The sequence below is a fragment of the Panicum virgatum genome, chromosome 8N, assembly GCF_016808335.1.
Source record: "Panicum virgatum strain AP13 chromosome 8N, P.virgatum_v5, whole genome shotgun sequence".
In the NCBI taxonomy this organism is placed as follows: Eukaryota; Viridiplantae; Streptophyta; class Magnoliopsida; order Poales; family Poaceae; genus Panicum; species Panicum virgatum.
The window spans coordinates 42,199,617-42,223,467 of NC_053152.1; the positions used below are offsets into that span (position 1 = coordinate 42,199,617).

Genomic DNA, 23,851 nt, shown 5'->3' on the forward strand with positions numbered 1-23,851 from the left:
GCCACGCCGCCGTCGCTGCCATTGCAGGATGCTACGGGCCGCCGGCCGCATCGCAGAGGCGGGCGCGAGGGCGGGGAAGCTCGAGGTGGCCTTGCCGGCGAGGACGAACTTGCCGGCGAGGACGAGCTTGCTCGGCAGAGAGGTTGTCAGCCCCGAGCACATGCTTGCCGGCGCGGCGAGGAGGATGAGCTTCTTGGCAGAGAGGTCGTCTTCCCCCAATATATGCTTGCCGGCGTCACCGCCGGTGACTTGACTAACATGCACACCTAGTTCACGGTGTGACATACAGGCAGCCAGATCATCGACGACACGGTGACCAAAGGCAACAAACGCAATTAGCATGAGGCTAATCTATGAAAACATGTCCGATCTAATCCACGCAGTGTGATGAGATGCCATAGCGTGTCTGGCAACGGAGTTGCAGGTTGCCTGGCTGCTCATGGAGCGCGTTGGAAGGGACGGGGTGCGGGCTTGCGGCGCCGCTGGATACCGCGAGGTCCGCTTCCACGATGCGGGTTCGCGGCGCGGTATATGCAGGTTCGCGGTGCGGGTTGAGCCGGCGGGTTTGCGGCATAGCCCGCACCGCTTGCATCCCTAGCTGTAGTGTTCCAGGTGGCAGGAAAAAAGAAGGGCATTTCAACGGGTCTTTATGGGCTTTTTTCTTTTACTAGGGGTCTTTATGGGCTTATATGGGCTTTATAGGTGATTGTCCCGTCTATCTTCTCCGGTAGACGGTATAGAGAGATAGGAGCCGAGCCCCTCATCCGTGTGCCTCAGGCTCAGAAGCTGTGATGGTACCTTGCTTTCACCTGGAAACTTTGTTAAGCATGATTTCATGACTGCTCTGAGGTATCCCCCAAAATCTGATCAAATGGAAATGCTCAACCTTATTTTATTCATTGCTATTGTGAAATAAATAAACTGACACTGGTTTACATATGTGTTGTCCCTGTAATATCCTATCATTTGAAAGACACAAAGAGGAGAAAAAAAAACATGGAAATTACTATAAGTGTTTGGACAGAATATTTTATCAGAATGTTTTGTATTTCTCCAAATTTGGACTAAATCCCATAACTTTCCGATAAAATATCCTTCATCCAAACAGTCCCCATGTAGAGTGGGAAGTGAATCAAGAAATGGTGTAGGTGGCGACAAGAATCATGGCAACTGGCAACTGCAACAACCAGGTATACTTGGTATATTATGCTCTGAGCTGAGGCCTCAAGTGACTGACTGGCGTCACAGTGGGGTCACTCCTTACCATCGGCAGCGCGGAGGGAACCAAGCTGAACAGGGGCCTGAGTCTGCACGACCTTGGATGATCCGTAGACCGATAGGTCCATGCCCTCAGCCTTCTCCCTCTCAAGCTGCTCCTTGATCCAGAAGTATGTTATCCTCAGTCCATCCTGCAGGCAGAATTGAATTCAGTGCGCCAAGTGATCAGATTAGGTAGATATAAATTCAGGACCTGAAGCAATGGTTCTATGTGTGAGATTTGGTAGAGTACCTTCAGCTCCATGGTCGGAGCCCAGCCTAGCTTCTCCTTGATGAGTGTGTTGTCTGAGTTGCGCCCACGCACACCCTCCGGCCCAGGAATGTGGTGGATGGGCAGCTGCTTGTTCTCAAAGCTAAGGACTATCTCAGCCATCTCATTCATACTGACCATTTCGTCACTTCCAATGTTTACAGGCTCACGGAAATCAGACTTTGTTAACCTGATGCATTTGAAAAAATAACAGCTTAGTTCACCGTAAAAGGATAACGGCAGGCACAATTATTTCCCTTAGAACCAAAAGCTATTCCACGTCACTATTGCTATCTCCTTGTTCAGAAAGACGTATCTTCACTTTGATTAGAGCCAAAAGTGAATTAATAAGAACTTACATATGCCTTTATAAAAATGTGTGAAGTAATGCCAAGAAGGGAACAAGATTGACTAACGACCTACTCTTTAATAAATAATACTTACTAGCTTATTAATTGCTATTATGTTGTGCTGTTTTTCAACTCCAATCTCTGATGTACAAGCAGAGACAAACGGAAAGTACTGAACTAAAGCAGCCAAAGATAGATAATGTTTTACTTACCTAAGGACACCCTCGACACATTCATCAATAAATGTGAAGGATCTGGTTTGCAGACCATCTCCCCACATCTCAAAGCGCCCTGTGGAGGTTAAAGCCTTTCTGCAGAAAGCAGCAGGTGCCTTCTCCCTTCCACCTATAAATAACCAAGTAACATAAGTCAACAGCATTTAGAAAAAAAATCAACAAAATATTACTGGTTCCTAGATAGAATCTCACCTTTCCATGTTCCAAAGGGACCATATATGTTGTGAAAGCGACCGATCCGGCACTCAATGCCAAAATCCTTTGTGTAGTGCTTGCAAAGTTCCTCAGTAGCAAGTTTCTCCAAGCCATAGGCATCTTGAGGCTAAAGATTATATATCATTTAAGTTAGCATTTTTTCCATAATAGCTAAAGTAACTAACAATTAACACAGGAGCATGAATCAATGCAAATGCTTAGAAACCTCTGCAGGCCAGGCATCTGACTCCTTTAAGCTAACTACAGTCTCCAACTGCTTAAATTCAGGATAAATACAGGCGCTTGATGCATAAAAGAACCTGCAAGGAAAAATATGGAGAAATTATTAGCCCTTGTTTCAAGAGAAAAGCCCTAAATGAAACTCTGCAATTTTTCAATAACAATCTGTTCTAATTTGGCATGCTCTAATGTAGTAATTTGTTATGGACATTCATACCAATTCAAAAGTTAACTAAAATTCTAGGTTTCCCAAATTTGTGCTTAATTTTGCAATTGCACCATGCATTATTAAAAGGGAGGGAAAATACGAGTTCATGTTTGGAAGATCTTAGTAAGTGGTGAAAAAAGGTCAACTCCTGTACTTCCAGAGGCACAGAAAAGAGGGCACACATATGCACTAGCATCATCAGCTCAACACCCAGCGGAAAATCCCACCAATGCATGTTCGCAGAAACGCCAACAAGCCATGTCAATCTAACTGAAAAAAAAAAACTATTTGCAGCATGTGTCCCACATAAACAGACTATATTATTTTTATGTATTGTCGTTTAGCATCATCAGGTAAGCCTAACTGAAAATACACCAGTGTTAGAGTATATTAGGCAACTCCAGATATGGTTAGTTTAGGATTGATTGTAATCCCGGGATAACCTTCCTTATCTCTAGGAGAGGCTACTTGCCCTCCAAGCCATGTACTCTATATATACCGCCCTAGGGGCTCAATGCAATACATCGACCGTATTATACGCATCCTACCTTTCCTACATGGCATCAGACGCCTAGGTTTCAGATCTTAACCTAGCCGCCGCCGCTTCCGCTGCCGTCGCGCCGCCCCCGGGGAGATCGATCTCCGCCGGGGGCAGCGCCCTCCTAGGATGCGCCGCGGATCCCTCTGATCCACGCCGCCGTCGTCGTCCACAAGCAGCAGGAGGGCTGTCCTCTACCGTCGCCGTGGCCGCGTCGCTCGTCGGCATCACCATGGCCCCGCCTTGGGCCGCCGCTGCCTCTGCGTCGTCGTCCCCGGCCCCGCTCACGGCTTCCCCGCCCCTTCCGCGCCTCAGGCCAGCCCCCCCAGCGTCGCCGCCGCCGCACGACAGCGCACGTGTGCGGCTGCCGAGGGGGAGGAGCCCCTCCCAGTGCCGCCGCATGGTCTGCGTACCGCGCGCGTGCGCGGCTGGAGGGGAGGAGCCAAGACCGTGCCGTCGGGCGGATGGGCCGCAGCATCGCCGGTCGACGTCGCTGTCGAGCCGCCGCGTCATGGGCTCCGCCCCACCGCCCTTCCCTCGCCGGCTACCTCCCCTGCACCATCGGCCGCCGCCCTTCCTCCCCCAGCGCCGCCTCTGCTTCTCGAGAAGACGCGGCTGCGGGGGCGGATCTTGGCCTGACGATAGGAGGAGAGCCGCTCGGGATTTCCAATCTCCTCTGTTTTCTCTGTCCCATGTTGACCACGCGGGGAAGAGACAAGGAGGAGAGAGGAATTCTCTACGGCACCCGAGATTGTATCCGGAGGTCACCCTGCTGCTGCTGTGTGTTTTTCTTAGGTTTTTCCCGATTCGTTATCGGGTTTGCGTTGCCCTGCCGTTCGTCTTCGATCCATCGTCGACTCTCCCGAAGGACGAGGTTGTTGTTGCGCCCTCCAGGCTGCAGCAACGACGTTCGTGGTCAAGCCACCCTACCGGTGTCGTCGCTTTTTCAGGCGGTGGCGCCACTCGCCGCCGGTCTTCATCAAGCAGGCGCTCGATCCGCCTCCGCGCCTCCAGCCTTTCTTGCGCGGACATCGCCGCCGATGTTCCTGAAGGAAGACGTCGTCGCCACCCCTGATCTGAGCGCGACACTTGCTGCAAACTGCGCCGTCGCCACCCCTGTCCTGAGCGTGACCTAAGTCGCAAACCGCGCCGTCTACCATCGTCATCCGCCGCACCGTCCTGCTGCTATCTTCGGCAAGAAGCTGCTGAGTTTGTGTACTCGAGCACCTCGACGACGCTTCGACCCGCGCCCCCCCTCCACGGCTTCGACCACATCCACCTCGACTTCAGCTACTACGACACTAAAGGGCTTTCATCTGCATGAGTCTCCAGTCAAAGCTTTCGCACCGGCGTTCCGAATGCAGGGGGGATACATCTCCATTGTTCTCCAGTCTGACCGTTCGTGTTGCTACCGCTACGACTGCGGGGGGATGTTAGAGTATATTAGGCAACTCCAGATATGGTTAGTTTAGGATTGATTGTAATCCCGAAATAACCTTCCTTATCTCTAGGAGAGGCTACTTGCCCTCCAAGCCATGTACTCTATATATACCGCCCTAGGGGCTCAATGCAATACATCGACCGTATTATACGCATCCTACCTTTCCTACAACCAGGAAAGACTTCCCCTATGTGGGGCTGTGGGTCGATTTGAACCCCTTGTATCCACATAAATGATTCTTCTATGAGGTGCCAATGCACATGCACACACAGAGAAATTGTAATAACTTTCCACGAATATGGTAGTGAATGAAGAACATTTGGTCCTTAAATCTAGTTATCTAGCAGACTTCTTAGATCAAAGCAAATAAATGGACATCTGTTTATCTAGCAATCTAGTGCGCCGTTTATTTGCACTTGAAGGTTTTCTCATTTAACTAATTTAGCATTACACCTTAACAGTTAAAATCTAGCTTCAGCAGTGGGGTCAAACATGATAAACAAAGAGCCACCAGCAGTTGAGAAGTTACCTCTTGACGCCGTTAATTCTAGCAGCCTCAAGCATGTTAAAGCTGATCATGGTATTGTTGTACATGATCACAGAGTGGTTGGACTGGATGAACCCCATCCCACCCATATCAGCAGCGAGGTTGAACACATGGTCGACCCCCGTAGTCACTTTGAGGCAGTTGTCCATGACCCTCAGGTCCACGAGGTGGAACTCGTGGCAGAACATCTCCTCAGTCATGTGCTCGTTCTTCTTCCAGTCAGAGGCGATGATGTAGTGGCCCTCGCTCTTGAGGCGCCTCGCGATGTGGGAGGCGATGAACCCACCGGCGCCTGTGATGGAGATCCGCAGCTTCTCAAATGGCCAGTAGGGCTCCTTCTCCAGCTCGGCGTACATGTACTCCTTGTTGAGCGCCATTCTGCGCAAGCCAAAGGTCAAGACTAAGATGAAAAACTACTCAAGCAGAATCAATTGTGACCTAGCTCAGGGGCCATGAGAACAAACCCCCAATCGTTTTAGGGAACTTCCAATGCTCTTCTCGGAACACAAGTCTCAACCAACATAGTCGAATCTATTGATAGGATTTTCCAACAGTCAAGTACTCAGTAGCGTGCCACTGTTGATTGTTGAACTAGTAGTGTTGCACCTGCACGAGTCCATACTAGCAACTAAAACACCCCCTCTATCCCCCTAATGCGTCCTACGGGTCAACGCAGGTCGATCTTGCGCGATGGACACAGCAAGAAAGATTCGGATCTGATTGGTCTCGGTGAAGCAATAACCTCCTACATCAATGCAATCCCTACAACCAGGCGAACAAACAAGTAAGCCGGGGTTCCTCTCAAAAACAAGAAGAGGAGGGCGCCGGCCTTGGTGTCCTCCCGGCGCCGGCTCGAGCGAGGCACAGGCACCCAATGCCAAGGCACGAGCGCGCCACACCCTAAACCAAGCCCCAATCCTAGAACCGGTGCCGTAGGAACCGAGCGCCGGCGAGAGAAAATTTCCCCAGAAAGAAAAGGAGGCCGCTTTACCTGGCAAACGAGGGGGTAGCGGCGCCGGAGCTAGATTCGGGAGCGGCGGAGGGGGGTTCCTGACTGGGGAAGCAGCTCGCCGGATCTCCCCCTTCCACCTCCGGCCGCTCTTAAATAACGGCGGCGAGATGGCTGATGACCGTCTCGTGGCCGTGGAGGTGGCTTGAGGGCCTGTTTGGCTGGGCTCCGGCTCTTCCAAAAACAACTCCGGCTCCGGCTTCTCAGATGAAGCGGTTTCTCTGATGGAGTTGGAGTCGTTTTAGAAAATGTTTGGCAAAACAGCTTCACTTGTTAGATTGATGTGTAAGTCGCGTGAAGCCACGATTTCATGGCTTCACCTTGCCTGTGTAAGCCGCCAATGGCTTCAGGACCGGCTTCACACGTGAAGCTGGTTATAAAACAAACGTTTGGGAGGGCTTCACCTGGAGCCGCTCGTGAAGCCGCTGGTGAAGCCCTCCCAAACGGGGCCTGACTCTGAACCGGAGGAGAGGGGCTTATCTCATCTTTTGTACGATGGTCCCTGGCCATTTTGGTTTTTCTGTGCACAGGCTCCAGGCTTAATTCCAAGTTCCAACGGATTCACAGGGTTTTTTTCCCAACTGGACACCCCAAACCGGAGCACTCCGGTTACGGTAAACCAGACCGGTTTGACCGGTTACCGGTAGAAACCGGTCAAATTCAAATTTGAATTCAAAAAACTCAGTTTAACCGGTTCGTACCGGTATACCGACCGGTTTACCGGTCGGTTTGACCGGTTTACCGGCCGGTTTGACCTGTTTGAATTCAAATCTAAATTTAAAATCGCATGTGTAACCGGTTTGGACCGGTTTACCGGCCGGTTTGACCGGTTTATCAAGTGGGCCTTAATGGGCCGTCTCATTTTTTTCCTTTTCTTTTTTGTTTTAAATTTAAATGCCCGAAAAGTATGTTAAATGAACGAATTTTTGAGAAAATTTGACACTATTAAATTCGTCGCACCTTGAAGTATTTTTAGAAATTTTTTGGGAATTTTTCATTTTTTTGAATTCAAATTTGAATTTTGAATTTGGGCCGGTTTGGTACCGGCCCAAACCGGAACCGGACCGGACCGGTTCCCACCGGTAAGGGACCCTGGGACTCAGCTTAGAATCTGTACCTGTAGATTAGGAGGGACACCTACATTAATCATGTGATTTTCTTTGTACTAATTCTTCAAAATCAAATCTCATTTTGAAAAATTAGTATAAAATTTTAAAGTAAAACGAGCTAAAAATACATCTAAAGATCACAAATTAACACACACATACACTCAACTAAGTTTGTCTGTACTTGGAAAAGATTAAATCAAACTCGAGTACTAATTGTAGGAAAGAACAAAAACAATACGATGAGACAAAACGATCAGGTGTGGTGTGGCACAACCGAGGCGCGCAGTGCGGCGTGGACTATTGGCGAGCACGCTGCACGCATGTGGAGGTTGGAACGAACTGGACTCCATCAAACACTCACGACTTAGGTTTACTAAAACCATTCATTAACAAATTGATCCGGATGTGCTTGACCTAGGGTTCACCACTTTGCTTCACTAGGATGGAACACAAAACTCCATCTCCAAGCAAGACGCGTGCAGGTGTGTGCACCATGTGCAAGAAATATATGTCATAACTTTTAAGCATTTTGATATCTTAAATGTTTTAGTATATCGACATGCTTCCTCAGTTTTCAAACAAATTATCCTTAGAAACGTAAGCGGTCATTGTCTAAAAACGAAGGAAGTGTTTCATCACTAAACAGAAGACCTTATATAGTTAAATAGTTTTTTTAAGGAAGACACCAAAAAAGGTATCTCATATCTGATTCATATCAAGAAAAACAATTGGTAGTACAATGGAAGAGCAACTTGACACAAGACGACATAAAGAAAATAAAATTACACTGAAGAGATCTCTGGTCGTTGTCTTCTTCCGATTGTTCGTCGTCCACCGGAGCTTGAGAAATACACTGAAACGGCAGTAAGGGAAAGGGACACCTGCAAACGTCATCGCCACACAAGGCTTTGAAGACCGCAAAAACCACTCGCTGCTTACAACGAGATCTAGCAACCGCAGGAAGAACATCAGCTGAGGGAACACCCCAAGCAACACAGGCTTGCAATCCTTCACCACCAAAACAGATGGTTGAAGAAACCGGATCTTGACGCAGAAAATATCGAAAGAAGAGGTCGAAGTCGCCACAACAAAGGACAGCCGATTGCATCTCCATCTGGAGAGAATCTTCAGATCTGGCAGAACTAGCTCTCACTTGGCCATCGTTGGCACCGAAACGGACGTCGTCGAGGTAGGGAAAGGCTGGAGAGACCTTATTCCAAAGCGTTATCGTCGCCACCACCTTGTCGATGTCGCTGGAGAACTAAACCCTAAAGAAAACTAAAATAGATCTATAAAAGAACGAGTCCCCGCTCCTCCACCTACCAGTCGGCGAGGCCACCGAAGGGTAGAGGAGGGGGACCGAGAGGGAGGCAGTGGGAGGGGCTGGCGGCGGCGGCGGCGGCTATTGGTCTGGCGGTGGCGTGAACCATTCTCCTATATAATTAAATAGTTAGAGATGTTAAACGAGAGGAAATGTTTTTGAGGTTAAGTGGAGACGACATTACACACTTAGTCCTGATAGTTTCCGTAACATCTATAAAAACTATAAAGTTAGTCCTCACTAAAAGTCATTAATTCTATTTCTCTCAATATACAAGCTATCCACGTCATCATCCACTAGAACTTTCATATTTATGCCTTCTCCTGATTTTCTGTGCACAACCGCAAGTCACTATTGTAAGCCTTCAATTCTAGCGCAAATAATTCCTCCACCACAACAAACACACCTGAAAGGAGCTGAGAAAACCAAAAGCCGTCACTGCAATATGAAGGAACCCAAAGATTGTCCATGCAATCGAGTTTAAATAACTCCACTTCACCTCCGGCATGCCCTGCCCTACTCGGCACGGTTGTAGCTAATGGCACTGTCGACTTCATCTTCGGTAACGCCACCGCCGTGCTACAGGGCTGCAACCTCCATGCCCGCCGTCCGCTCCCCAACCAGAGCAGCATCTAGGAAAAAGAAGATGAAAAGTCTTTGGTGGTGTTTACGCTCATCTTCAAGGTGTTTGGTTTTCAATCTTTTTTTTATGGTTTTCTGATGGGGAGGAAAAGAGGTGGGCAAAGAATAATATAATAATAAGAATACAAGGATAAGGATTAAAGGGAGAAAAAGAAAAAGAAGAAGAAAAGAAAGGAGAAAAGGAAAAGGTAGAGAAAATAAACAGGAAAAAATAAAATGAGAGAGAAAAAGAAAAAAAGTATATAGAAATAAAAAGAAAAAATTGTCTCATACTTTACGAGCGCTATTTTGTCGTTAATCTTTTATTTAGCTAAAATAATTTTCCTTCTATGTTTCAAGTCCCGCAGCAACGCGTGGAGAATCACCTAGTTCAATATATTATCACGTAGAGTAGACTTTTTTTTTTGCTAATTTGGCAATATTAAAGGAGGGGAATCTACCTATATATACTATATAGATGGTACCCACTAACTATTTCTCTTTTCATGCAAAGTGTCCACATCATTCCCCACTAAGTGTCGCACTAACTTGAACAATCCTTTCATGCAATTTATTTATGATTCCTTATTAATTACAAAAAAATATCCATATCATCTCTACGATGTGCAATACTTGTAATCTTTAATCTAATAATGTAAAGTCATATAGATACGCTATTTTTTTCATCATCTATTCTTTTATAGTGTGATCAAATATTCTATTGGTGTTTCTTGTATTATCTCATCGATTGTTACCAGATCCAATAAACAAAAAATGTCCATATCATCTATGATGTGCAATATTTTTAATCTTTAATCTATTAACATAAAGTCATATACATACGCTACTTTTTTCATCATCTATTCTTCTATAATTAATATGATCAAATGTTCTATTAGTGTTTCTTCTATGGACAAATCTCCCAGGCAAGAGACCAGCTCTTCCATTTCAGTCAGAAAGGCGCAAACTGCCGTCAAGGTGACGATAGAAACAGCAATACTAAAGACTTCCACGCCCCCTCATTCCCTATTTATTGTATATTGCTACTTGCTATGCTTCCAGCTTACGATTTTTACCATATCTGATAAAAAATACTACCTCCGTCCCAAAATATAACAACTTTTTGACTTTTCAAAGTCAAATATTTTCATCTTTGACCGTAGATGGTAAAAAAAATATAAAGATTGACAACATAAAAGTGATATTAGTTTATACGTAATGAAACCAACTATTGTAACATGTAATTTTTTCTATTTAAAAATAATTATTTTTTGAGATATTATTGGTCAAAGAAAAAAATGTTTGACTTTGAAAAGTCAAAAGGTTGTTATATTTTGGGACGGAGGTAGTAGCATGTAAGTAAAATTTATATCATCTATTTCTCTCAACATTTATGTTGTATATCCACATCATATAGGAACCTATTATATCAGACGCCACATCACTATCCTCTAGAACCATCTATTTATATCTTCCACCAATTTTCTATGAATGTTGCCTTCCATTCACCTTAGTGTTTCTACTTTCAAATTTTCACCTTAAAGTTTTATTTAAGAAATCCCGCAGCAACGCGCGGGGTATCACCTAGTTTCTTAGATGGTGCTTACTATATATGTAGTATGACACGTCATGGGTAGTATTATTACATACTCCTGTTTTTATTTAGATACCATATTAGCTTTGTACTAAGTCAAACTTGAAATGTTAACGAAATTTATGGAAAGAAATAATAATATTTATAATATCAAATTTGATTCATTGAATTCACCATAAGTATATGTTGATAATGCATACGTTGAGTAGTATGGTTGTTACGATATTTTTCTATAGGCTAGTTAAAGTTTGCTAAATTTGACTTAGAATAAATCTAATACGATAGGTAAATGAAAATGAAGGGAGTACTAACTTTTTAACATAGATACATGTACGTCTCAGTATAGTATCGTAGCAGTACAATTTGCCGGGCCGGGTAGATCGAGATTCCTTTACTGCTGGTCAGACGCGCACAGGATCAATCATGTGCCCATATTGTCGTCGAAAAGAGAGAAAAAAAAGTAGTCATGCTCACAGGGGATTAGGGTTATGGTTTAATGAGTTGTTTAGGACCTACTAGCTAGCAACCGACTGGTAATTAAACGTTACACGCTGTCATGGACCTTTGAGCAAGATGGACTCGACCCATGGCGCACTCCAGAGTCCAGACAGAGGGCGAGCTTGCACGCCAGCGCCAGCGCATACATGCTCATGCCTCGCGTAGCTCTGCCGTGACCGTGCGCGGACCCGGTCAAGATCAACGACGGCGACGACCTCGGAAACCTACGGCCGCACGTGCCGCGCAGTTGCCCACCGCTGCGGCGAGCGCCCGATCTAGCGGGAGGATCGAGAGTCCACGGAGTTCATTTAGAGAAAAAAATTGTAACGATAAGTATTATAATGTGCTGGAGGAGAGAAAAGAGAAGCCGGACTGGCAGTACAAAAAAAATTGAATTTACTTGATTACTAGTTATTTAAGTTAACCAATGATCATTTAGCTCTTATTTTTCTAGTAATTAGGACTTCTCATCCTTTGATCGAGCTTGGTTGATTTAAATGTCATTCTTACTACACACATAAGTTCTTATTTCTATGCATAAGATATTTCATTCTAATTTATATGTTGTTCGATTTTTCTAGGAGTATAATTTTTGCTAGGTACTGGACATAGTGGACATGTTGGTACATAGCAAATCATATGTATTTATAAGTTAGAATGATCTACAATTTTCAACAGAGGGGATAAGCATTATACCAAAATGGAAAAATTCTAAATTTATTTTTTTGACCATCTATTGACATTGGTGAAATATGGTTATCGATATTATAGTAAAATATAAAGGTATTGTCATATTATGTATATTTCTACTGTAACTATTATTTGGCCTATTTGGAACCATATTATGGGGCAGCGCTTTCTCTGCATGAGCAACAAAGTATATCATTACTTGGCTTTTTATGGGTGTTGTCGGTGTCCTGACCCGGCAGTTCGGACACAACTAGTGATGATGCTGCGCGTTCCTCGTCCCAGATGGTTGATGCAAGAGGCAACACAGTCACGCACAGGTTTATCCTGGTTCCGGCCGTGGGGCCGTACGTCCAGCAAAGGGGTGTGCGAGAGCACTATACTGTCTTGCACCGCGGGTGCCTGTAGTAGGGGGTACAAGCGAGGCGAGAGAAGGAGGGAAGCTCCCAGGTCTCTACTAGAGGAAGAGTTGATTGAGGCGAGTGCCAATATCGGGGCTCAGAAGAGCGTATGTGCTCTGTGAGTAGTGCTGAGTGTTGTGTTTTACCGGATGGTTCCACCACCCTAAGATAAAGCCCGCCTCCTCCTTTTATAGACACAAGGAGGGGCGGTGCACATGCACAGGAGATCGTGGAAGTCGTCGTCTTCTCCCCGAATCACGGGGGTGCAGTGGTCGAGCACTGTAGAAAGTATACTGCGGGGTATGGCGTCTGGCGTGGCAGTCGTCCTGGGCGTCGTCCTTGGCCTTACGGAGATCACGCCGGCGTCCTTGTAGATCCAGCGGGCGGCGTGGTCGTTGCTGTAGGGGGTACCGTCCTCCAGGCGTGGCGTGGCGACGTTCCGAGGGTCCTGCTGGCCAGGGTCTTGTCCTGGTCAAGGTCGGAGTCGCTTCCGAGGGTCGTGCCTATGCCATTCGAGGGCTCCGCGGAGGGGAAAGTTTGAAGGAGGTACGGGGAGTTGGCAGTACAGTGGCTGGAGCAGTGCCGAGTACGTCTTGCGCTGCGTCGCAGGTTCCCACAGTGTCGCCACAGCGTCCGGAATGGCGGAGCAGTGACCGGAGTTGGCGGACGGGACTCCGGTCACAGCCACTACGCGGAGTGGCTGCCTGACGCCGTCCGACCCGGATGCTGTGGAGGAGTGGTTGGCATTTAATGCCTCCGTACGGCGGGCGGGCGAGCGGAAAGGTCGTTTGTCCTTCCTGCCGAGGGGTGGCCCCGAGCGAGGCGGAGACGCGGGGCGCGGTCGAGGGCCTCGGCGGGGAGCCCTCGAGCGAGGCGGAGATCGCCCTGCGGGTTCGAGGGGGCTTGGATGGGCCGCACTGTGTACGTGGGCCGCGTATTAGGCTTCTTTGAGTCCTTTCCTTTCTTCCGGATTGAAAGGAGGCTTTAGACCTTCGTGGGCCCGGTTGCCTACCATGTGTTTGTGTTTTTAGTGCGATTTTAGTTCCTTGGTTAGGGTGCCCCTAATCATGGTACCCGACAGGTGCCCATGTCATAACTTTATCTAAAATTTGTGAGGCAGATAAATAAGCTAAATATTAATAGTGATGAGCTAACCACTATATTAGTAGGCAAAAAGATAGACTATAAAGATTCTTACAACTAGCAGTCGATTGCATTATTAACATTGCTCTAAGTAGATGTTGACGATCCATGATAGGTGCATCGGATGAACCAAATCATTACTCCCGTGGTCTTGCTTGATCGTAGCTTCCTTCTTTTCCTTTTCCTCTTTCTTCCTTTGATCGGTGGAGCCCTACGGTTTGACTTTGAAAAGCCCACTAGTAATATCTCAGCCATTGTTGGTCCGACCTCCTTCACAACCTCGGAGGGGTTGAGATTTTAGAGGTGAAGGTGAGTAAAAACATCAGAACATTTCCAACAGACTGCTTATCTCTCTTCTTAATTTTTTATTACTAACAAATTATTTTAATAATGGAAGGTGCTCCATTAGATTACCAATTTCGTCTGCAATACCAAAGTATTTTTAGTGATTATCAAAACACACCTCTCCTACTCAAAAATAGGAAATACACCCATTTACTCTTTTAATTGATCGAGTAATATGTTACCACCTATTAAAATAAAAAAATATTCGTTGCAAAGAGAGAATATATAGGATATAAGATATGGGTATTCTGCTGAAGATGAGCTTCTAGGCACTTAGATCATTGGTTTTGGGAGCTCCAAAGATCAAATGCACTAAAAACTCAGAAGCTAGAAAGCCCATGGTAAGTTGCTTCTGGCTTCTAGCTTTCAGGAGTATTTTTTACCCAAAAGCTGAAACAAACATGGCTTTAGTTTGTTGCTAATAAAGTTACAAGGCCCGATAAACATTCACTAAAAAATCCTGATAAACATGTTACTATATATGAGATCCTAGGCAAAAAGACTTTGTAGCCCAAGGTGCTTGTTGGGCCAAGCTGGGCTGCCCAATGGATAGAAAAATTGGCACCCAAGCATCACCAAATGGGTTAGCTCTCACAATTGGGCTGATCCATATACTTTGAAGCACATATATTTTGGAGTACCAAACACAGCCCATGTTTTACACCATGATCAATTTTGGATTAGTACTGTAGAGGTAAATGGTACGTATATTTCCCGACTGTATTCGAAATTGGTCTGGTTTGAAAGAGTTTTTATCTGTTCAAATCCGATTTTGGATATTCAATATTTGTAATTGATCTGTATCCGGATATTAAAAGTTACGTTTTATGATGTCGATATCCATTACAATCTCATCCGACAAAAACTAACACTATCCATATTTGATCCGTATTCGAACAAAAATTTAAAAATAAATATAATATTAATAATATTCATTCGTATTCGATCCGTTTACATCCAGTTCGTACAATTTTGCAGCCCGTCCGTCTTTATTTCCCAATGCCAAATGAACCCGGCCCAAAGAATCAACATTAGGTCATCAGCTACATCTCAATCAATCAACAACCAAATTTATTGTATGTTTACACAGTTCAACACCTTCACTCTACCCCCAGCCACCCACACTTCGACTCGGACACAACACACTTCACCATTCTCCAAACAAACAGGACAAACACAAGCGCCGCCTCACGACGACGCTGCCGGCTCCGGCTCCGGCGCCGCCCCGTCGGTGACGATGACGCTCTCGACCTTGGGCACCTCGACGGGGAACCTGTGGATCTCGTCCACCCATGGGTTCCCCACCTTCTCCTCCGCCGGGTCGACGTCCCGCAGCGCCCGCCACACGGCGCTGTTGCACTTGAACCCGGACCCGAAGGCGATCTGCCACGCGCGGTGGCCGCGGCGCACCCGGCCCTGCGCCTCCGTGTACGCGAGCTCGTACCACAGAGAGCTGCTGGAGGTGTTTCCCCACCGGTACAGCGTCATCCGCGACGGCTCCATGTGCCAGGCGCTGAGCCCCAGGTTGCGCTCGATGGTGTCGAGCACGGCGCGGCCGCCGGCGTGGATGCAGAAGTGCTCGAACGCCATCTTGAAGTCCGGGAGGTAGGGGCGGAGCGCGCGGAGGCCGAACACGCGGCGGCCGACGAGGGACGCCAGGAAGAGGATCTGCTCCGACATGGGGAGCACGAGCGGGCCCAGCGTGGTGATGTTGGTCTTGAGCGCCTCGCCGGCGACGGCCATCAGGTCCTTGGAGAGCGCCACGCCGACGCGCCCGGCCGCGTCCTCCTCCTGGAACACGCAGCGGTAGGCGCGGTCGTCGGCGCCCTGGTGCGTCCGCACCGTGTGCACCAGCTGGTACTTGGCGCGCCGCCGCGCCGCGCCGCCGCGGTTCGTCAGCAGCACCGCCGCGCCGCCCATCCGGAAGAGGCAATTGGACATGAGCATCGACCGGTTGTTGCCCCAGTACCAGTTGAGCGTGATGTTCTCCATGCTCACCACCAGCGCGTACGTGTTCCGGTGCACCTGCACGCAGCCATCAGCCATGGTGGGTCGGTCAGATTGATGATGATGATCATCATCATGATCAGATAAGCTATCACGGCTAGTCGACGTAGTCGTCGTCGTCGTCAACGTTCGCGTCGCCGGCGGCGTCCCCAACCACCACAATTTATGGCGGCCACGGGTGGGCGAGACAGGGGCATTCACTCCGCGAGCTTTCCGTCAGCTAGCTGTCCTCGTCATCAATGGCTGACGCCTGACGGCTAGGGTTGCTAGCTAGCCGCAGGGACCCTGCTGGACGCCCGTGCGGAGACCACCACCCCTGTGGTTGCAGTTGCAGGCGCTACGTGCAGCAGGGCAGCAGCTGGCTGGCGACCCAGAACTGCATTGATGTGGACGACCCACCTACCGGCCGGTCGCCATTAACGTTACGGGAGAGAGAAAGGGAGAGGTGCAAGGAAGAATCCAACTAGAGTGTTAAATTATTTTATATGTTTGGTTAAAATTATTGAAATTTATAACACAAAATAGATATACTATGAAAGCATATTTAATGAAGAATCTGATGATACTTATTTAGTATCCTATCCTAAAAATTAGTAATTATTTATTATATAAATTTAGTTAAACTCGAAATATTTTAACTCTCTAAAAAAGTTGGAATGGTTTGCAATCTGGAACGGAGGGAGTACTAAACTCCCAAAACTTGCACGAAAAATGCATGATAGCGATAACGAGTAGCAATCGATAGTCACACGAAAAAACTACATACCCTTCTAGGTTTGTGCACGTTGAGGCAGTCATCAGTGCAACATGAATAAAAAAAGAATGATTAATTGGTGCCAATTACGTATTTAATTCCAGGGCTCGTCGGTCAAAGTTCGTCACAGTTCCATGCATGACCACTGCACGCGCGAGACGCCTGACATGGATCGTGCACCGTGCAAACGCATGCAGAGTCAACGCACCTCGATGGCGCCCCTCGGCCTCAGCGAGCAGCGCGTAACAACCCGGCGTCCGGCGAGGCAACGAGCACAACGCACAGGCCCGCGGCGCGGCGCCACCCTCGCGCGCGACCAGCGAAAGATCCTCATCGGCGTAGGCGCCCACATGTCCGGAGACAGGGACGCGGACGCAGGGGAGGCGGGGAGATCTGGCCCGCCGCCGCCCTAGGCTCAACCGCGTCCGCGTGCGGGCGAGCTCCGACGGTCGTGAGGGGGAGCGTCGTCAGCTGCGGGGGTGAGCTCCGCCGGCTGCGAGGGTGAGCTCCGCCGGCTGTGGGGGGTGCGCCGCCGGCTGCGAGGGTGAGCTCCGCCGGGCGTCGGCCGCGGCCTCCAGCTCGCCGAGAGATGGCGCTCGAAGGCGGGGTGGGCGCGCGACGACGAGGGCGGGCGGGTGGCCACGGCGCTCGACGGCGGGACGGCAGGGCGGCGACGGCACGCGACGGTGGGGCGGCCCGCGACGGCGGGGGCGGCGCGGGGACTCAGCAAAGTGGTGGGGCCCACAGGCCTCGGAAGGATACCGACCCGGTTCGCTTCGGCATTTTTGCCTCCCGGGAAGGATGATATGGCGACGAGGATGGATAACCGGGTTGGTTAGCTAAGCTGTTGGATGTCCATTCTTCTGGTTTTTCTATTTCTTTTAGCTAATTCATCAAGATAAAGAATCTGTTGGAGCTGCTCTAAACTTTGCCATTCTTCATGAGTTACTCCCTCTGCTTCTTCAAATTGTAAGTTATTCCGATCGAACTAGTGTCAAACTATTTTATATGGTTGATCAAAATTATGGAAATTTATAGCACCAAATAGATATACATACACTATAAAAGCGTATTTATTGATACTTATTTAGTATCCTAGTAAATATTGGTATCCTAAAAGTTAGTACTTTATTATTATATAAATTTGATCAAACTCGAAATATTTTAACTCTCTACGAAGTTGGAATGATTTGCAATTTGGAACTGTGGGAGTACTGAACTTCCAAAACTTGCACGAAAAATGCATGATAGCGATAACGAGTAGTAATCGATAGTCACACGAAAAAAACTACATATATCCTTCTAGGTTTGTGGCACGTTGAGGCAGTCATCAGTGCAACATGAATAAAAAAACAAGAATGATTAGTTGGTACTAACTACGTAATTAATTCCAGGGCTCGTCACAGTTCCATGCGTGACCACTGCACGAGCGAGACGCCTGACATAGATCGTGCACCCGTGCAAACGCATGCAGAGTCAACGCTAGTCAAAAGCACCCCGGCCCCATCCCCACCGTCCGTTCCCGGATCACCAGTGGAGATCGATCGAGTTCCAAACCCACCTCTGGCTCGGCGGTCGCTGAACAAACCCACCAAAACCCACTCACCTCTCGTCTCTCGAAGCCTCTCGATCGCAGAAGAGGCCCAAAAAGAAAAAAAAATCCTAACCAATCGAAGCAAGGGGTGATGGATGAGGCTGGCCGGCGGTTACCTGGAGCAGCTGCTTGGCGAGGTCGATGGAGATGAGGCCGGCGCTGCATCCCATGCCGCCGAGGTTGTAGCTGGCGACGTTCCCGCGGAGCTTGTAGTGGTTGACGATCATGGCGGAGAGCGACGGCGTCGGGTTGAAGAGGCTGCAGTTGACGACGACGACCCCGATGTCGCGCGGCCGGACGCCGGTCTTGGCGAGCACCTGGTCGATGGCGCCGAACATGACGGCCTCCGCCTCGGCGCGGGCCTCCGCCATGCAGGGGTTGGGCGGCGCGGCGAGCACGGCGCGGGGGAAGAAGGTCTCCTGCCCCAGCCCCGACCGCTCCAGGATCTTGCGCTGGAACGCCAGGTTCTCGTCGGTGAACACCCCCGCCGCCGCCGACTGCCGCATGAACCTCTCGCGGGTGACCACGTGCTCGGGCCCCGGCTTGTAGCACGCGAAGTCGAGCAGGTAGACGGCGCGCGGGCGGCGCGCGAGGTAGACTGTGGCGAGGACGGCGGCGAGGGCGAGGAGCGCGGCGGCGAGGGGCGGGTTCGCGGCGAGCGCGGAGCGGGCGGCGGCGGCGAGGGCGGGGAGCGGGTGGCGGGAGAGGCGGTGGGCCAGGGCGGCGGCGAAGGGCGCCAGGAGGAGGTAGAGGGAGTTGGAGACCGCGAGGTGGTAGCACAGCTTGAGGGTGCTGGGTCGGTGGCGCGCGTTGCGGATCACCGCCGCTGGCGGAGTGCTCCCGGCGGCAGTGGCGCCGGCGAGGGAAGCCGCGGCGGCGGGCTCCGCTTGCTGCTGGGCGGCGCCGCTCATGGTGCCCGGCCTAGCGTGGCGAGGCGGCCAGATAGGCAAGGGCAAGGCTTCCTAGCTGAGCTGCCGGGTGGAGTCGAGGAGGGAAGGAAGGGGAGGGACGGTGTGGGCTTGGAAGGTGGGGCGGGGAGGTTGGACGCGTATATATAGTGGTCGCCGGGGAGGATGGGGAAGAAGGGAAGACGGTGAGCCGCCGGGCCGGGCGTGGCGAAGGGTTTGGGTGGGTGCAACCACCGGAGCGACCATTAAAGTAGCGTTTGGTTAGAGGGATAGAATGGATCTATTTTTTTTTTGTCAAACGGCTCTTATGCCGTTAACGCCCGTTTTGTAGAGCCTACCTGTCATGCATACTATCCTTCTTCTTCCCCTCTCCTCCGGACTGCAGCTGTCTGCCGCCACCGCCGCATGCTCGGCGAGTGCTCCCCGCAGCAAGGGGCTGCTCCCTTGCAGACCACTCCAATCCAAATCGAGGAGATGCTGCCCAAATTGAACTTGAACTACCGCTAGCCAAATCAATACGCTAGCCACCCAAATCGGCTAGACAAATCGATCTGCTGGCTGCTGCCACCTAAATCGGTCCGCCTCATTCGATTCGCAGCGCTCTTGCCCAAATCGACCAGCCGGTGGCCAAATTGATTTGTTACCGCCTGATTATTCGTGCGCGCCGCCTAATTCTTTGCACCGCTACCCGAATCGAAGCAGCGCTGCTCGATCCACCGTCGCAGGCAGCTTTCGCAAGTGCCGCCAGTGGGAGCCGGAGCTGGGACGGAGTTGAACTGGAGCGAACTCGTTCGATGATTTTGATGGAGCGAGCTTATCCCACATAGCGGGGTTGGCTCCGTTCAGCTGTCCGCAAACCAAACGAAGCATCGAGCTGCTCCATCCATTCGGCTCTCCAACCAAACACACCCTAAGACGGTGGTGGCGGCGGAGGGGGGTTCAGTTCGACCGCCCCGAGCAAGTAGTAAATGCGCGTGGCAGTGGGGGCAGGCGGCGAGTTGGCCGCCGGCCTGCCGACGATCGACGCGCGGCGCCCGCCGTGCGCCCGCGGGGTCTTGGCACGGGCCTGGCCGCGAAGCTGCCGCGCGCTGGCGCGGCGGTGCTGCGGCCTACGGCGCCGACGTGCGCTGGGCTGTCGTGGTCTTGCCGGCTTACCGCTGCCATGCTCTAGTGCCGGGCTGGGCGTGGCAGTTTAGATCAAAAAAAAAAAACTTACTACAATACCCATCACATCGAATCTTCGGACACACGCATGAAACATTAAATACAGTTAGAAAAAATAACTAATTGCATAGTTTAACTGATTAAGATGAGAAGAATTTTTTAAGTCCAATTAATCCATGATTAGATATTAATTATCAAATAACAACAAAATGTGCTACAGTGTCCAAACCCAAACTTTTTCACCAACTAAACAACCCTGAATCGTTTGGTTGCACTCCGGTGTGCACGTCGGTTTTCCTGTCCAGCTTCACGGGTTGGCAGGCGGATGCATGGGCGCCTTTCGTTACATACCCAAAGGAAGGACGACGTTCCTTTCCGTGAGTTGCGACACGAACAGTGTGGCTGTTGAACCGTTCTTGGGCTTGCCGTGCTGCACTGCCAGAGGGTGCAAAACAGAGGTGCCAAACAGAGCTTGTTGACAACTCGGCGAGCACACGTACTACCTTCTAAAGGTAGTACTTAGTAGTAATATTTCGTTTTTTTCCTGCCACGGCGTTTGGAGTAGGTGTTGGAGGACGGTTCACGGTTTTGCCGTGTTAAAGAGGATTTTAGTTTGAATTTGGTGTGTTAAGGCTATCCACAGCGGATGGAGCAAATGGAGGAGCATTTGTACTGTAGATGCACTGTTTGACACTGTAGACACACTGTAGACAGTAAATATGTGAGGGGGTGTGGGAATCGAGGAGGGAGAGGAGCAAATTTGCTCTTGCCGTTGTGGACAGTCTAAAGCAACCCGAGAGATCATCAATCGTACGAAACTGTTATGACATGGCTTAAGATAGATCAGCAACACTAATAGACAATTCTATCATATTTCTTTGCCTATAACAGCTGATCGACTCATATAATGATACAGACAAGTTATAGGACCTACAGCTACACAATGCGAGAAACCGTATGATTGTAGAAGAACACGAGAGGCCGTACATTACATTTGCTTGTGCTTCTAAACCCGCCGTTGCGTGTGAGCAAAGGAAGATGGTGACCCGTTTCAGTGTTTTTTTCTTCTTCTTCTGTGTGTGTGTGTGTTCAATCAGTACTATGTCACAGCTCCTAACCAAGCGGACCCACTATCCAGGACATCAACTCACGCAAGGCCCAAGTCGAAGCGCACTCGGAGGCCCAACCTCAAGCTTTTCGGCCCAGACTGGAAGCGTTGATCGACCGGCGTCATGATCCTGCACGTCTCTCTCGCGATAAAGGAACTTCTTCCTCACCAAGCAAAGGACAGAACTGTGTAATAGGATAGCCATTGGCCGGCTTGCCGGATGAACTGAGCGACGATCTCGTCGTTGTATCGTACTGTTACCGTGAATTTACCCGTACTACTCGACGCCACATCGGTGTCGTCACATACTAGTACTGCTAGCTCTTCGGAAGGGTTGCTTCCCTTGAACTTGATCAGCCTGCTCACTTCACTCTGGCCATGGATGTAACAGCGGAAGGCCGAAACTGTAATGGCGCCGACCCCGACCGGGGGTCGCCAATCGCTTGCGCGCTTAACCGGAGACGACGTCACCGCGGCAGCCGCCATCATGCCACGACGAGCAACCTCCCGTGTATGCATGCGTGCCCCACGCTCCCTCTCCTGACGGTGTACCGCACGTCTTTCCAGACATTGCGCCACGTACGTACACGTCCGGGGCCGGCGCGGCGCCGGCGCCGCGGTCGTGCTGATGAAAGCCGTGGAGGCGACCCAAGGCCGCCGCCGGTCGTCGGCGACGTTGGGTACGTAGCGCTCCTGCCTGCCTGCCGCCTGGTAGGAGGCTGATACGTGCGCGCGGGGCCGGTCATCCATCCCCTCCTACTACCGTACCTGCCGCGAACAAAACAGCCGGCGGCGTGCTTGCGGCGGACAACCGCGCCCGCAAGAAAACGGCCGGCCGGAGACGTCGAGACGAAACGGAGGGCTCCCACCATGTTCGTCACGTCTCTCGTCCCTATGTAGAGCAGCAGCCAGCAGCGTTCAAAGGAAAAAAAAAAAAGAAAAGACCGGTGACGTATGGCCCGGCCGAGCTGGTGACTTGCACACAGTTGCCTCCTGCGGCCCCGTGTGCTGCTAGCTTCACTTGCTAGGAACAGCTACAGGAGCACTCTGGCGGCCGCGGCTGCAGTAGGAGCAGTAGGTGACGCGCGCGCGCAGTAGTGTCGCAACCTGAGCACGCACGGCACCGGGGTTGAAGCCTCGGCGGCCTGCCCTCGATGCGTGCGTTCCCCGGATCGGACCGACGGTCAGCGCAGCCGGGGACGCCGGGGCTGCTGCGCACGAGTGGTGAAGGGATGATGAAGGACCTAGACGACAAATAGGGGGGTGAATGGGAGTCTCAAACCCAATTTCGAAAAACCGGAGAGAAAAAGTCTCGATTACACCCGACACGCCTCGAACAATGAGTATTAGTACCGCATAGCTCAGAACGGCTATCGGCACTAGGAATACTCACTCTCCGAAATCCAAAACTCACTCGCAGAAGCAGAGTAGTGAAAAAACTAGAATAAAGACTCCGTTGAGCAAATTCGCGAAAACCGATCAAGGTTGAACCATCGAGAAGAAACCACTCCAAGGACTCAGCAGAGGGGTTAGTGCACAGTAAAATCAATAAGCTAGAAAGGCTTGAAAAGAACTAACTAGCAAAAACACTAATTAACTAATTTTTGTTTTGCTTTTTCCGGATTTAATTAAGCGAGAAATTAATTGACTCTAGAGCAAGAAAATAAATCTAGAGATAGAACAAAGATACAATGACAAGAAGACAGCCCTAGAACATGATTAGCTACTCAATTAGGATCTAAAACAATTCTAGCAAAACCAACCGGAAAAGACAAATCTAGTGAAGCTTTCCATCGAACACCTTGCGGCCGCAGTGTTGTTGTTGAAGAACGAACTCGATCAAAGCCGGAATTTCCTACACACACTCGATTTCAAGCGCCTGCAAAACAATCAAGAACCAAGCGATGACTCGAAGGCCAATTCACAGCAATTACACAACAGTGAGCACTAGAATTAATTTGCTAGCAACTTCCCTGCCCCTGCTGACCACCGCTCGCTTCTCTGCCTCTTGCTGCGCGCCTGCTGGCCGAGCCGGCCCTGCGCAGGACCAATTGCCGGCCGCCGCCCTCAGCCGGCAGCAGGCGCAGCTGCTGCTGCAGGCCGCTGCTGCTGCAAGCCTGCTGCAGGCCGCTGCTGCTTGGGCTGCGGCGCACGGGCCTGCTGCAAGGCGCCGCTTTGCCGGCCGAAAGTGCAGCAGCTGCTGCAGGCCGCAGCTTGCCTGGGTTGGGGGCTGGGCGTCCCTGCACCAAGGTGCTGAGCACCCCTTGCCGCTGCCGCCCTGACTCGAGCAAGCCTGGGGCCTCCT

General features: G+C 50.0%; 2 protein-coding genes across 3 annotated transcripts; both read right to left on the reverse strand.

Moving 5' to 3' along the window:
* Window positions 1-864: 864 nt before the first annotated feature.
* LOC120685784 (GDP-mannose 3,5-epimerase 2-like) lies at window positions 865-6,440 on the reverse strand. 2 transcript variants are annotated; one of them, XM_039967874.1, is made up of 8 exons: window positions 6,275-6,440; window positions 5,748-6,045; window positions 5,266-5,661; window positions 2,536-2,629; window positions 2,307-2,436; window positions 2,091-2,223; window positions 1,511-1,718; window positions 865-1,409 (listed from the first exon to the last, which is right to left on the reverse strand). In XM_039967874.1, the coding sequence occupies exons 3-8, from the start codon at window positions 5,658-5,660 to the stop codon at window positions 1,254-1,256; spliced, it is 1,116 nt and encodes a 371-aa protein (XP_039823808.1). In that variant the 5' UTR covers window position 5,661; window positions 5,748-6,045; window positions 6,275-6,440; the 3' UTR covers window positions 865-1,253. The 2 variants fall into 2 exon arrangements, with proteins under 2 accessions (XP_039823808.1, XP_039823807.1); XM_039967873.1 differs by lacking the exon at window positions 5,748-6,045.
* Window positions 6,441-14,972: 8,532 nt separating this feature from the next.
* Window positions 14,973-19,402, reverse strand: LOC120686062 (3-ketoacyl-CoA synthase 20-like). Its single transcript, XM_039968222.1, has 2 exons — window positions 18,483-19,402; window positions 14,973-16,036 (listed from the first exon to the last, which is right to left on the reverse strand). The coding sequence occupies exons 1-2, from the start codon at window positions 19,275-19,277 to the stop codon at window positions 15,200-15,202; spliced, it is 1,632 nt and encodes a 543-aa protein (XP_039824156.1). The 5' UTR covers window positions 19,278-19,402; the 3' UTR covers window positions 14,973-15,199.
* Between the last annotated feature and the right edge of the window lie 4,449 nt (window positions 19,403-23,851).